Below are 16,398 nucleotides of genomic sequence, written 5' to 3' on the forward strand. Positions count from 1 at the left end.
TGAATGGAATTAGTGCTCTTATAAGAGGCCCACAGAGCTCTCTCTCCACTTCCACCATGTGAGGACACAGGGAGAATACGCTGTCTGTGAACCAGGAAGTAGGCTCTCATCAGACACTGAATCTGCTGCTGGTGCCCTGATCTTGGACTTCTACCTTCCAGAACTGTAAGAAATAAACTGATGTCGTTTATAAGCTATCCAGTCTGTGGGATTTTGTTACAGTAAACTGAATGGACTAAGACAAGATGTTTTGTTACTCAAAAATGCCAGCTATACGTAAGCATTTTTAAGTTTAGTAATGTGAAAATAAAAGTTGAAATCATTTTTGGTTTCTCATAGCATCTTTAAAATCTAAAGATTATAGAATGTTCAACTAGTATAATAAATGCCTCAGTAATAGATATGTTGACTGATTGATTGGTTTATGCTTTTTCAAATAGTTATCTAGGATAATTTAAATTTGATCATGGCTTTCCATTTCCTACCTTCTACCTAAAGCACAGTCTCCAATACGTAGCAATATTCTTTTTGCATTTTAGATCTTCATGCTCTGTTGCCTCTGTTTTCCTCATAGTTGAGAGAGTAACATGAAGTGCTCACAGTCCAATAAATGAGAACTTGTTTTAATATCATGTCGTTAATAGTTTCTTAACCCAGACATACAATATGTACTTTAGAGGGTAAAGATTATTTCTTAAAATAGAATATAAACAGATGGCATGATAAAAAAGATTCTATGCTTACTGATTTTAATGAACAACAATTAATCTTTACAGTTTTTATTTGCTGAATATCTTTGAAATAAACACATCACCAATTTCTTATTTATCTCTCTCCCCCATAACACCAGGTACATGGAAGTTACTCAATAAAAAAATACATATTAAAATGAATTACACGATACATGGTTTCAAAGGTATTTACTATTTGGTCAAACAATAACTTTTTAATTGTCAGTCATAAAGTTAAAATGTACACTCACATAGATGTTAAAAATTCATCAGAATGGCATTATTGTTATGTGACACCATTTTATGGTCTGTGGGAAAATGTAATTCCTGAGATCATTATTGGCCTTTATAAATAATTTTTCTCACTGTCAAATTATCTTTCCTGAAGTGACCTGGGGCGGTGAGTTGGGTTAGTACGTTCAATTTTAGACCAGCATTCTATATCTGCTAAATGAGTAAATAGGCTCTATCTTTTATAAAAGGTAGGAAAACAACCATGATGTGCAGATTTTTTTCCCCAAAGTATACTGTATAGGAAAAATATAGACTGAACACAAAGAAGATTTTTCTGAATGACTCTCAATCCCATAAGGAACATGTTTTCCAGTTAATCTGTCCTTGACATACATGTGCGAGTCCAGCTGTTGTTTTGCATTTATTTACAATATCTTTTGCTAAATAATTGTGTTCATCTTTAAAACAAAACTACTTAAAATTACATTCAATTTCTACAAATCAATATTCTTCACCTTCACAAAGCAAACACATTGCACACTGAAAATGAGTTTTACATATTGTTCTGCCATTTGTTTGGTGCACTAACAACATAAGTCATACAAAGTAATTCTGACTTTTTATGGAATCTGGTAGAACTTAAAGTTAGAGTATCAAATAAAGTCTAAACTTAGTAGGCCTAGCAAAACTTTATTGATTTCATAATTCATATTGGTTGGTTTTCGAAGCAATCCTATGAATGCCTAACTGAAATATAAAACAGCAAAAGCTGTGAGACATCTTTCTTTCCCAGGTTCATTAAGGCCTTGGAATCATTTATATCTGTGTCATATACATTTTGATTCTCTTCTGCATCCTGATGTACTTGCTTGTGAAAACATTAGAACAAATTAGGGGGAAAAAAACACACTCTGAAACCACTTGAACTTTTGATCCTACCGTAGAGATTTAAAAGTTTATGCAACCTAGCTTGTATTTTTTTCTGGGTTTTGGTGTCTAAATGATTGTAGAATGCATGTTTCTTGTTTTGCAATGATTTTCTAATATGCAGGAAACATTTAAAAAAGGGTATTTACTGAAGATCTCATATACAAGGCTCTTCAGACTGGAACTGAAAACCTTTTGAAGCTTTTTAACAACAAGCAATCGCCTATGTCACAGATCTGAAAGCAATAATCAGTTTTCTTGACCTACAGTTGAAAACAAAATTATCTTTTAACCAAACAGGATCAGCTTGAAATCCCTTTGGAGATGTTTTTATTTATTAAATGTTTTCATTAACAACACCATCTTTCATTTCCTATTACTCCAATTCAATTTCTCCGGCATACAAAGTAATGAGCAGAATAGCTGTGAATCCAGTTAACATTCCAGCATTCTGAATCATAAAGAAGGTGAAATCGGTTTTTCTTCCAGTTACCTTTTCTCTCAGCATATCGTTCATCTCTGGAAACTGGAAGAAAGGTGTATTATTGTTAGATAACTGTTGCCATCTTGTGGTAAAATACAAAATAGTCGTTTATAGATTTCCGTGGGGTGGGGGATGGTCATTTATTTCAGATGTTTAAACGCTTTAGTATAGATAGCACAATAGGAATATCTTGCCCTATTAGACATCAACAAGAATAAAAGTACGAAAATAGTGTTCCCCAAGTGGGATAGGGTTTATCTCATTTCATGCCCCCCATCCCCTCTCTGCTCCATCCACACCATTCTTTGACCTCAAATGCATCTAGGCTCTTTCCTTCCTCAAATTTTCACACCTACCAAAACTTCTTTTTGAACCCGTCTGCCTCCAATTTTTCAATGAGCTAAATCCTTCAGATTTCAGCTTAAATCATACTTTCCTAAAAAGGTTTCCTTTAGCTTCTTCTGCCTTATATTAGATTCCCCCCTTATCACCTCTCACCATATATATTGCTTTTCCTTTTATCTCACAGGTTTTTTTTTATTTGTAATGACTTAGTCATGTGTGTGATTTTGTTTGTTTGTTGAATTTCAGGTTCCCCTCCTTGTAGATGGAAAGCCCCATGAATACAGGGACTGTACCTCTTTTGCTCACTCTAGTGTCCTCAATGTCTTATCAATTTCCAGGCTTGGTACAGAACTATCAATTCAGAATAGTTAAATAAAAATTTTTTAAGAAATCACCATACATTTAATTCCAGTTCTTTTCCATTTGTTTCTTTTTGCTTGCACTACCCCTCACAACATCATAAAGTTTTAAAATAAATATGCACTGTTCTAGGATTAAAGAATATAACAATCTCATTACAGTGAAAGCAATTAAAATCCCGAGTTCTGTACTTAAAATCTATCCTTTCTCAGCAGGTAACTTCCACTGAGAAGGCTCCATAAGGAGATCTGTAAATGTCACTTGTAAGAACATATTCCAAAATGTGTGTTATGTATGCAGTGATACACCACACCAGCATTTAAGAGGCCTCCAGAATCAGTGAATCATGCACCTGACTTAAGAAAGTTGTGATGAGGATAAAATGGGTAAAAGTTATTAAACCATTCTGAAAAATGGTAAACTGCTATACGTACAAACAGCTTCATTTATTATCATTCTTTCTGTAAACTGAACACTCTAATAGATTCTGTTCTTATATCAGAGAAATGAAAAGTGACGGCCTAGCATAGACGATGAGACATTCTGTGAAAGAAAATTTAAATGTCGTGATGGTGCTAAGAAATGAAATCCTGGCTCTTATAAGAGTTGCACAGGACAACGAACAGAGCTAGACAGTTATCATTTGGAGCTAAGAATGCAAATGAAGGAAATTAAATTATTAAATTATGTCTATAATACATATTCAGTTCCAAATGCAAATGAACTATTCCTTGCTTTGCATAGCCTTAGCACATCGCTATTGTCTCAAAAGCTGTCCAAGATTCATTTGAAAATGCACAGGATCATTGATATTCTCTCTCTCTCTCTCTCTCTCACACACACACACACACACACACTCACACACACAAATAAACACACAGACACAGTATAGACATAAACACAGATACAAATATATACTGATCTAATTAAATATTGTCCAATTTCAATTTACCAGTTTTAGTTTAATCCCAAAGGCTCTCACTGTTTAGAACCTTAAAATAACAAAATACTATTTAGTCTAATAAGTGATTCCTCTTCCAACGTGACATTCTCACAAAAGAAAAGAAAAAGTCCTAAGGGACACACAGCAATAGAATACAAGATTTATCGGCCACAAAGCAAAAAGTGAAAAAATATCTCTACTTCAGCAAAAATAAATTATTTCTTCTTCTATCAATAAGATTACAGATTAAAGAATTGATGTGAATCCCTTTGAAACTATTAGTACAAATTGCTCAAAAACAGTTATCTCTTAAACCAGGAATATCTTAAATTATACTAGAAAGAACATCCTTTCAGCCTTAGTCAAATCATAATCTAGATGTTTATTTCTAAATTTAAAACAAGATAAAATTTAAAACAAGATAAAATTTAAAATTTTCTTACCATATCTGCTAGAGAAATATAGAGGAACATGCCTCCCGCAAGTGCAAATATAATATTTGGAGCAAAGTTGTTGCCTACCAAAATGCCAAAAGCTAGCCCAACATAGCAGGAACATGCAGAAAGGAAATTGAATAACAAAGCTTGTCGAGTGCTCATTCCTGCATTGAGTAGGATCACAAAGTCCCCTAGAAGAAAAAGAAGAAAATATCAAGTGAAAAGTTTTTTTTTCAATTTTTGGATGAAATAAAAGATAATCATCAATGTCCAACAAGAGCTTCTTTATTTCAATGCATTAGCAGGATTTTTGAGAGTGTGTCACCTGAAATGTCTCATTCCACTGAAACAAAGAAGTAATGAACTGACTTTATAGTATGAGCAAAGCCTCTTACCTAGCTCATGAGGAAATTCCTCACACAGGATAGCTATGGAAGTGCTGAGTCCCTGGAGAAGAGACAAGGTGCAGGAAGCCCCAATCGCCAGGCCATCGATGAAATTATGGAGGGCGTCACTGAGCGTTATCATCCAGGCAATTGTCCCTATTTCTGACAGTTTGGGCCCCCTCAAACAGGTACATGAACTTGACTCCTTTTTTCTATCCTGTAAAATAGCAGAAAATCAATCAACAAGATAAGCAACATTTCTTGAAACTCTAAGAAATACAGAGAAGTAAGAGATGTGTTATGTCTTGGAGGATACAGATGGTTCCAACAGAAAATCTTTATAGTGGATAGGAGCCCTTAATCATATGTAACAGAGAAAGCATTTATGGTAGGGAGAAAGGAAATTAATAGATTGGTAGGCCTTGAACAAGCCACTTAAAAGACATTTTACTTCACTTTCCCCTTAAAACAGTCTGTTTGGTTTGTATGAACAAATTCCTACTACTGCCTTCCTGAAATATAATGGATATTAAGCTAAGAATTTGATTTATCCATAAACTTTAAAATTTAAAAAGTTTTGCAAAGACTAAATCTAAAGTCTATTCTATGTTACAATTCGAACATGCAACCCATATTTAAAGCATGATGACATCAAAGAACATTTATTCTAGTCCCTCCTATGCCACTATGCGACTGTGAGCAAGTTACCTGAGCCTCAGTTTCTTCAGTTGTAAAAAGAAGTGGATGTACTAAATGATTTATTTATTTTTCGATGACTTATTAAGTTTCCACGATGTTCCAGTTACTATACAAGGTGTTTAGGCTGTAACAACATGGTCCCTACCAGCTCTAATACAACGATTCTCTTAACAAAACTCATGAAGTGTGATTGGAACAGGCTTGCATTTACACTAACACTTCTTTCCATTTTGAAATAATGACAAAAACAGAAAATTTTACAATTGACCCTTTGTAAGAATTTAAATTTTCATAAAATTTACAAAATTGTAAAAAATTGAATGACAAATACCAACTAAAGCATTTTCCAGAAACTGTAGAAAAAGATAATAAAATGCAAATTCAATTTTTAAGTAGGGAAGCAATTTGCAATTAACTAGAGAACATTTTATTCTTAATTCTCCTCCCCTCAACTCTACCTCAGCAGATAATCAACATAATTATTGAACATCTACAATTTGTAAAACAGTGTACTAAATGCTATGGGAAATGCATGGAAGTGGAAAATACAGCTTCTGGCTTCAGGAAGTATATTTACCTCTGAGAAACAAGATGTAATATACATGACTGACTTTTTTTAAAAAATGTGCACTATATATCTGGCTAAGAGGGACTTCCTTCAGAGCAATCATCTGAGAGATTTTACATTTACTCCAACACCACTTGCTTCATTACTGAAAACACTTTTGAGACTGTTCTTTTAGAATTGACTTTAGATCTTACATCGTTTCACTGTTTCATTAGTAGCAAATCTTCATTTGGGGGATGCTTTTTGTTTGTAGGCACAGCCAAAGTCATTTGGAGCCAATCAATTCTTAAATTAGTATGGAAGGAAAGGGGATTGTTAGCAGGAGCAGTAGTGACAGCATTAGTAGTCATAATTAACAGTAGAAATAGTCATAGCAAAGGCATATAGCATTATTATGTGCCGGACACTGTTCCAAGCACTTAGATATTTAATTCCTTTAGAACAATTCTATGAATTAAGTACTACTATTATCATCATTTTACAGTTGAGGAAACTAAAAGGTTAGTGAACTTATCCAGGGGTACAAAGGAAGTAAGTAGGCTTTTTAAAGTAACTACTTTACTACTCCAGACTTATGGGAGACAGGGAGTTGGAGGACACTTCTTGTTTGTAATAGGATCTGAAAGCAATTCACAAGAACACCTTCTTCTCTCAAAAGACTCTTCTAAACACTTGAAACAATGTTGGAATAAGTCTTTAATTTTAAAAGGCAAATCTCATCAGCATAAAAATAATTCCATCTGGTCTTATAATGTGGTCTTTTTACTCTATAGTGTTAAAAAGACAAACTGAGGTAAATTAAAAATTTTAAGAGTTTATTTGAGCAAAAGTTGATCCTAATGTGGCAGTGTCAGACAGGAAGTAATTAAGAGTACTCCAATGACAGGAGCTCAGGGAGAGACTTCTATAGAGAACATGCTAAAGAAAAGCAAGGAAATTATTGTTGGCTCTAGCTTAAAGCGTAGTTGGTTTTTTGGTAACTGATTGCCTTTAGGTTTTGATTTTGCCCTTGAGGCATTTATAGGCTTAGATTTGGGTTTGCTCACATGATAGCCATGGCATTAGAGCCACCTCAGTCTAATGGCTTCCCTGTTTAATTAATTTAACCATTGATATATCTTAAATGTACAAAATAATAAACAATCCTGATTTAGTGCATGTCAAATGGATTGCTTGGGTAAGAAATGGACCAGAGTAGGAAGCAACTACTGTCAACGGAGAAACATGTAATTGTTGTAGCCGCCAGTCCCCGATAGACGCACGGACCACCAGAAATCAGTGAGTTATAGGAAACACACTCTTTATTCAACCAGCTGGGTCTGCCAGGGGTGCACAGACCCCAAATCAAGCAGCCCCGAAATGTAGAGGTACAGGGTTTTTAAGCCCTAAACCCCTATTCTTCATCCTGTTTGAACACACAGTCTATTTTTCTTCTTTTTACTAACTGTCAACCGACAGGTCGGTTGTGCAAGTGGGGGTATAGAAGCAGAAAGTTTATTGTTAGAGCGTTTTATGTCCCCATGGGCGATAGCCAAGCAGTAATTTTTCAGCCAGCACATAATCATGAGAAAAATCTTAGAGGAAGGGGCCTTGGCTTTGCAAAAAGGTACTGTCAAGATACACTTAATAAGACCAGTTGTTTTCATCTTCCAACATGGTTTCCTTAGTCACATATTTACAATTTCTTTATTTACTTGTGATAGTTTAGGGAAAAGACTATAAACCAAGTGTTGACTACCTCATATTACATACTGTATACAAACTCTGTATCCAAGCTCCTTTAATTCTGAAAAAGAAATTAAATTAATATATCAGGTATGATAATCTTATCTCTAAGTACAGATATTATTGCCTCTATTTATTATGCTTCCTTTTAGCTCTATAAGCTCAGGACTCAAATGGCACTGTTGGGTTGGTTAACAGTTATACATTTTTAATAACTTTGGAACCAACAAAAGTAGGCAAATATTCACAAGAGTTCTTTTTTACTTCACTTGGAACTAAGTTACTGAGCAGAGAGAACACTAAATTTAAGACCTTCTAGTTAAGTTGGTAAGTATTCTTCTTTCTCTCTTTTTTAAAAAATTTGCTGCTGTTGTTGTTTGTGTGCTCACTTATTTAACTCGTACACTAAATACGAAGCTATTTTTAATCTCGGCTATGATGCAGCAATTTAATTTAGTGAAAAAAAAACCACAGGTCTAAAATCCAGAACTGCAGTGCTTGGTATAGGGCCTGTACATATAGGTTGTTTAATAACTATGTGAGAATTAAATAAGTTGATTATTGGAAATTATCATTAAATAAATAAATAAATACTATAATAAAATCCAGGAGAACTGACTTTTAGGTTGGCTCTGATAAGAATTACTGTGTAGTCATCAGCAAAGCTCTTAACATCTCTCACCTTAGTTATTCATGGAAATGAAAGTCAAAGCAAAGTGCAAAATAGTCAGAATGAGGAGAGAAAGAATATCATGGGCCAAAGTTATAAGAGTAGAGGGGAGACCCGATAGTAAGTATGGAGAGAAGAAACAAAAAGTAAAAGAAAAAAAGATGCGAAGACGTCAAAATGAAGAAAGCAAGTGGGCTCATTGCAGAACAGTTTAAGTTTAAGCAGGGAGGAGGAAGATGAAAAAGAGGAGGAATGGCATGAGGTGGGAGGAGGAGGAAAAGAAATAGGAGAAAGACGATAAAGATGGAAAAAGGAATATAAAAAGAAAAAGGTAGAGAATGAAATGTGGACGTAAAAGGACTTGGCTGTTCTTTAGTGGGATATGAATTATATAAATATGGCTTACATCTGAAATGAAATAGTATGAAGAGTAGTAGAGATAATGAATATCTATATATTTCCACATGTAAAGATGTCTTAAACATAGTGTTGAGGTAAATAAATAAATAAATAAATAAATAAATAAATAAATAAAACAGAACAGCATATCTAGTGGGCATCTTTTTGTAAAAATAATAAATAATTATTACTACTGCATGATGATTTAAGTTCAAATATATTTGAAATGATACATACAAAAATGTTCAGCGTGGTTCTCCTTGGGAGACAGTACTGTGGATAATCCTTGTTTGTTTGTTTTTTATCTTTTATGGTTGTTCTGGATGTTCTTTGCACTTATTATACATTATTTTAATACTCAGAAAACAATAAAGCCATGGGATTAGAACCAGCAAGAGGGAAAGTGAACTTGTGATGACTCAGGAGTTACCATCAGTAAACAAGGTGAAGTTGGAAAAGCAGGCTGCCTGCAGGTTTGGTCTATATTGAAAAGAGTGTATTGTCTCACTAAAATGAAACATTTTTTATGGGCTTAATGACTGCAAAGATCAGCATGAGCACAGTCAGATCTCATTCTGCATTGGGGAGAGCAAGATGAGCCATAATTCATGAAAATGTTTTCATGGTTTATTGTCTACACGTTTTGTTGGTTAAGAAGATAAAAACAAAAAAACATTGCAGGCAAAAATTAAATTCCAAATTCCACATTCTATGCTGAAATAATTTTGCAGACTAAGAGCTCTGAAAACAAGAAAACCAAGCCAAAAAGGAAAGTAGCAACCCACTAAAAAAATGCAGTGAAGGTGGCAAAAGGAAGTATAAATGACAACAAGCAAAAGATAAAAATTATATGCAAAAAAATAACATAAAAATCTATGCCTAGAAAAGATAAGTTAATGTAATATAAATACAAATAATAAAATAGCATTTTTAGATTGCAAATAATTTAAAAAATTTTAGACTGCAAATAAAGAGAAGTGAGATTTAAGGAAAGGAGCACCAAATGCAAGCTAGCTTAATGATTAAAGGGTATATATGTGCCTTGGAATCAAATGGATATGAATATGAGTATCGGTTCTGCTATTTAATAGCTCTGTCCTTAGAAAAGTTTCTTGAGTCCTAGCTAATATAATAAGACAAGAAAAGGAAATGAAAGGTATATATATACATTGAGAAGGAAGAAATATAACTACCTTTGTTGGCAGATGACGTGACTGTCTATATAGAAAATCCAAAAGAATTGACAAAAAAGATCCTGGAACTAGTAAGCAATAATAGCAAGATTATAACAAAAGTTCTTGAAAAAATGTTACTTGAAATCTGGGCACAAGTTAATACACAAAAGTTAATTGCTTTCCTATACAACAGGAATAAACAAGGGGAATTTGAAAATAACATTTATATTAGCTCCCCCCAAAGACAAAACACTTAGGTATAAATCTAACAAAATATGTGCAAGGTCTATATGAAGAAAAGCACAAAACTACGATGAAAAAAAAAAATTTAAAAAACTAAATAAATGAAAAGATATTCCAATCTTATGAAAGGCTCAGTATTGTCAACGTGTCAGTTCTTCCCAATTTGATCCATATATTCTTCACTAGGTGAAGCTATGAAAAGAGGAATCTTAAATGGAGGAATCTTAAATGCGTATTACAAAGTGAAAGAAGTCAATATAAAAAGGCTACATGCTGTATGATTCCAACCATATGACGTTCTGGAAAAAGCAAAACTATGGAGACAGTAAAAAGGTCAGTGGTTGTCAGGGGTTGGGGGAAGGAAAAGGATGAATAGGTAGAGCACGGAGAATTTTCAAAATGGTGAAAATATTCTACAAGATACTACAATAATGTATGCATGTCATTACAAATTCATTCAAACCCACAGAATGTACAAAACCAAGAGTAAAATGTAAACTATGGACTTTGGGTGATTATGCTGTGTCACTTTTGGTTTATCGGTTGTAACAAATGTACTGATCCGGTGGAGGATGTTGATAATGGGGGAGACTACACACGTGTGTGGGCAGAGGATTTATGGGAAATCTCTGTACTTTCTTTTCAATTTTGCTGTGAACCTAAAACTGCTCTTAAAAAATAAAGTTCTTGAAAAAAATGTTACTTGAAATCTGACTTCAGATTCCTTATATTACCAACTTCATAGAATTGTAATGATGATTAAGTGAAATGTTTACAAACCTCTAAGTGCTCCATGAATGACAATTGCTATATCATATAGATCGTTTTATTTAGTAAAGTACAGATTAACACAACATTATTACAAGGAAGAAAACAAAACTGCCTAAGAGAAAAGTGTGCAAGGCAAAAGGTTTCTCATGAATGAATCTTGAATATATTTGGGAGCATACTGATTAAGATGATTGGGGGGGGAGGAGAAAATTAAATCTAAAAGAAAGAGCTTTAGAAAAGTGAAGAGGGTGCAGAGATACTTGTTAAAAAGAGGGGGGTAAAAAAAACGTTTAACAAGAATGCTTGAGCTTAGACATAAATATACTCCTGAAGAAAGCTATTAAGCTTTCAACTACTAAAGTTCAAGGTGTGTGAAAGAGTCAGAGAGTTAATTAGCCAGAAGGTCAAATCCACTGTGAAAAGTAAAATCTGAGTTAAAAATTTATGTGAATCAGAGACTTGACTGGGTATATGAAAAAAAAAAAATCTTAAAGATGTAAAGTAATATCTTGTATATGCAGCACTTCACAGTTTACAAAGCACTTCCATATGTTAGAATCTTCATTTTCTTTTGACCTTTACAATATCCTCATGAGTGAACCAGAACAGATACTAGTATCCTAATTTTAGAGATGAGGAAGATGACAATTCAAGAATATAAACGACTCGCTCAAAGTCACACAGAAGGTGTCGGAATTAGGCTACTTAATTATTTACTGAGCACCTAATTTACAGCCAGCCAGAACTGTGCTAAGAGTTGAGGACAGAAATATAAATAAAAGACACTATCTTGTTGGCATTCATAGTCCAGAAAGACTATCCAGGATTCAAACTTCAGGCCTGTGAGAAATAGCTTTCATCTGCTTTTTTAGCACAACTTTCCACTCTCTTGCTCTGCTCTCTGTCCCGATGCTGTCCTGAGTAGGTCACCGCTACAGGCTCCTTGTCCTCCGGGAAACCCCAGAGGAGATTCAGAGGGAGAAAGGAGAGAGAAGTCAGGGTATATATTCCTCTGATACCCTATTTTGTGGTCACCTCAGTTTATCCATGACCTTCAAATGAAGGCCACAGTTCTCAAGATAATTTTCCCAAGTTCTAGTAACTTCTACCCTTTGGATTCAAGGGTGGTCACAACTTTGCCATTACTGGTCCCTGGTTCACCCACTACCCTTGGTTCACACACTACCTTTGGTTCACCCACTACCTCTGGTTCACGCACTACCCCTGGTTCATGCACTATCCCTAGTTCACACACTACCCATGGTTCACCGTCTACCCCTGGTTCACCCACTACCCCTGATTCACCCACTACCTCTGGTTCACACACTATCCCTGGTTCTTACACTATCCCTGCATAAATAAACCTTCTTTATTTGGGAGTCTCATCTGTTGCCTAGTGGGATGGTAACTGATATAATCATTGGTGCTGAAATGGCCATAAGAAACAGACCCCCTCCCCAAAGTGGAACTTAATTGGGTTTTTCATATATTTGAAGTATGAAGAATTGATAAATGGGTTACCCCTAGGTGGGCTGCATTTTTCAGTGAGGGCCAGAATATGAAAGGGCTCTGCAAGGTGTAGGCTGCATTGCCAACCTTTCCTGCTACTTAGTTCTTATTACCCAGCAGACACAGTAGAAATGGACAGAGATACTGAAAGAAGCCTTCTGGCAAGCTCTGATCAGAGAATCACAATGTAGTCCCCTAGGATATTATGGTAAAGCCATGTCCTATTTGCCATTAACTATTCTTTTTCTCAAAACCGGTTCCTTGCTTGTTCATGGGTCTCTGTATAGATTTATGTTGTGCCCACGGGACATTAATTGGCCATAGGATCATGCTCAGTACGAACTGGATGTTATCTGATCCAGTAAGCCATAAAATCAGCTGTTTGGATCAGCATTCCATTATTAAACTACACCAGTCTTGAAGACAAACAAACTGCAATGACAGGTGATTCAGACTCTCATAGTATCTAATACTTCATAGTAACCTAAGACTTCATCATTTTCCCCTCAACAACAATAAGGCTTCATGGGGAGCTCCCTATAGCCAGTTATCTACGGATAGAGCTGTAATGTGCCAGCACCAGCCTGTGCAATCTTACTCATACTAAACTTAAAATATATTGATAAAGAGAAATTCTCCAGGTGGGCAGAATATTGAGAGTAGTGTTGAACTTTGTGGAGAAGAAATGTCCTGGGATATAGATCTACACTAGCTCATGGATGAGTGCTAAAAAGTTGGCCAAGTGGTCAGAGACCTTCAACAAAACCCAACTGGAAATTAGTGGCAAAGAGATCTGGAAAGAAATATGTAGATGTACCTCTTGTAAAAGGCACAGAGTATGAAGATAATTCTATTCCATTAAATCTCATAAGAGGCTATTACAGGAGATAGTCTCAATAATAAAGTAAACAAGAAGGCCTCGCTTTAAATGCCACTTGATATCTTCCATTGACCATGCCAATGTTTGCTCAATGGGCCCATAAACAAAGGGGTCAAAGTAGTGGGGGTGGAGACTATTCACAGAGTCAGTATTCTCTTCCCATACCATGGGTGTACCAGCACTGAAGAAGGTCCAATCTGATAAAAGCCAAAATCAACACTGAGCCTTCAAAAAGGCATCATTGCTCAATGGAGCAGGAAGGCTCAGCTGGCTATATGAAGCAGCAGGAGGATTATATTGGGTCCCTCCCCTCATAAGCAGGTACTCTTTGAACTCAGAAAGATAGACATAAATAATATGCCTTTCTTGCTTTCAGTGTTTCTGCTGGCACCATCATTCATGGATTTACAGTATGCCTGATATATAGACAAGGAAACCTGTATAAATTGCCTCCAAACTCTTTTCAGCAAAAGGAGTGGGACAATGGGCTCAATCCTTAGAATTCATATCACCTGCCCCCTCAAAGAAGCAACCAGCTTGACAGAATTGTGGAATACCCTGCTGAAGCCTCAGCCAGAGTGCAAGCCAAGAGATAACACCCTGAGAGGTTGGAGTTCTGCCCATAGGATGTCAATATATGCCTTACACCGGCAGCCAAATATGTGGGATTATCACTGCTGTGGAGGATGCACAGATCCAGAAACCACAGGGTGGAGGTGAGAGTGGCCCATTCCATGTTTACTCCTAACAATCAACTTGAAGTCTTACTTCTCGTCCCTAAGACCTTAGACTTGATGGGTATGAAGTTTCTAATGTCCAGGGGTGTAATTCTTCCACCAGGAAATATGTTCATTTTCTGATTCATTGGAAGTGGAGACTAATCCTTAGAAAGGTAGGGGTCTCTATGTCCCTAAACCAATAGGTAGATGATGAAGTCGTTATACTGGCTAGGATAGCAGCACTCAGTGAACAGGAGGGTCTGAGTGTCTCTACAGAATGAGGATAAGAGTAATGCTTGGAACTCAGGGAATTCGGTGGGGCACTTGTTAGTACTCCCTTCCCAAAAGTCATGGTCAAGGAAGAACAGCAACAACCCAATGAAGACAAGGCAGCAGGACTCAGATCTTCCATGCTCTCAGCTTTTAGTTGGTTCCAAACAAAGTGCTCAAACATAAAATTGAAGAGAAAGAGAGAGGGAGACCAGGGCATTTATTCCCCAGGCTCCCTCCTTAAGGGGCAACCGAGGCTGGCTCTATTCCTAATCAAAGACCACTGCTCCACTTACAATAACTTTCTCTATAAGACTAGCTCCTTCCAGGTTCTAGTAACTTCTTTCTTCCCCTTTCCCTTTGGACATAAGATTATTAACTGCTCCACTATTCCAAGCCCCAGTTTTATCGCACTCTCCCCTGTGGTTCACCTACACCTTGCTCAGAGTTTTGTAAATTGTCCCTTTTGTACTTATTATTTATCCTTTTTTGAATGTGCCATCACTTTCTGGAAAGGACATGACTGATTCAAAGTCAATGCTCATTCCACACACATTCACTGACTCCCTATGTACTATTAAATAGGTTTTAATGGGAAAACTTACCAGAAGAATTTAAAAGACACAGCATTACAAAGAGTTAAAGGTACTATACAAATTTTGATGGGCTTTGCTTTTGATAAGTATCTCTTCTGGTGATTTCAATGTACTTTATAGCTGGGGGTTCCTCTGTCTTTCCTCTAACTCTGAAAAGTCAGTCTCAGCACACTGTGACCAAAATGAAACTTGAGAGGAGAAAGGAGACACTAACTTTATCTTTAATGCATATGACAAAACATAATTCAAGTGCACTTAGTTTCTAGTCATTTGGTTTCAGGAAAATGTCATTACTATTTCCAAAACTCTCTCTGCTAATGAAAATAACCATTAACAGGAAAATAACAATTTCCAGAAACCTTGAACATTCTTTCTTTTTCCCTCTATCTCCTTTGTGGAATGTGAGTAAAGTTGCTTTGGTCTTTAGGAGTTGAAATAATTGTCTCTCATTTTTAGTCTGGGACCATATCATTTTACTGTCTTGAAAAAAATAATTTAAAAGAAATCTGAGGGGTTTTCAAGAACCGTGGTACTATTTCACCAATGGAATGCAAAGTATATAATAATTAAGTATTTACAGTTATTCCAATGAACTATTTACACCACTCTAAATGGTTGCCTACTATTACCACAGATGGGAATTGCATTAATGCTCCGTCTGGTACATTCAGAAAGCAGGGTATCATTTCTCATGAAAAGCCTCTATAATGTACTCCCCAGGCCACATAATTCTTGTTGTTACAGGGAAGTCTTAAAGGAGTCAGGAGGCACCAGGAAATTGATTAAGTTTTAACGTAAGTTATAGAAATGTTTTGCTAGGCTCCCGGAAAATAATGTTCCCTGGATACAGGAATATCGACATTGCTCAGTATCAAGGCTTGCAGAATGATTTGGATGAGGAAACAAGGGTAGGGTGGGGTAAAGTGGAAGAACCTACCCCATGCACCAGCTGCCTGTTGTGTACTTACTATTTGACATAAATTATGTTAAAAGAACTAAAATATAGAAAATCCCAACCAATGTATTACAAATGATTGATTAACTATCCCTTCAAGAGATGAGGGAGTGCTCTCTGATTGGCAGAGAAGATCTAGAAGGGCTGGAAGCTAGGGAAAAGTGATAAGAAGCAAGAAATGATAGATGACAAGATGGATGAGAAAAAGTGCAAACTGCAATCTGGGTGACTGAACAGGTAATTAGGTGTTAAAACTAGGCAATCTGCCACAAAAGAAGAAAGTGAGCAACAGAGAGTTAGAAATAAAAAAAAAATGTATTCTCTATATTAAATATAGACCAGGGGGCAACCAGCACCCTGGTCTATATTTAA

The 16,398-nt window shown here is 35.8% G+C and overlaps 1 protein-coding gene across 1 annotated transcript in view; it reads right to left on the reverse strand.

Annotated features, from left to right (window-relative positions):
* Positions 1–732: 732 nt before the first annotated feature.
* The window catches only part of SLC39A8 (solute carrier family 39 member 8), a 71,927-nt gene continuing 56,261 nt past the window's right edge, over positions 733–16,398 (reverse strand). The window contains exons 6-8 of the mRNA XM_039848673.1: positions 4,857–5,064; positions 4,468–4,652; positions 733–2,418 (exon numbers count right to left, since the gene is read on the reverse strand). Of these exons, the coding sequence (XP_039704607.1) occupies positions 2,269–2,418; positions 4,468–4,652; positions 4,857–5,064 (543 nt within the window). The 3' untranslated portion in view covers positions 733–2,268. The remainder of the gene's footprint in view (positions 2,419–4,467; positions 4,653–4,856; positions 5,065–16,398) is intronic.

This window comes from Pteropus medius, unplaced genomic scaffold (genome assembly GCF_902729225.1).
Source record: "Pteropus medius unplaced genomic scaffold, Ma_sr-lr_union100, whole genome shotgun sequence".
NCBI classification, from domain to species: domain Eukaryota; kingdom Metazoa; phylum Chordata; class Mammalia; order Chiroptera; family Pteropodidae; genus Pteropus; species Pteropus medius.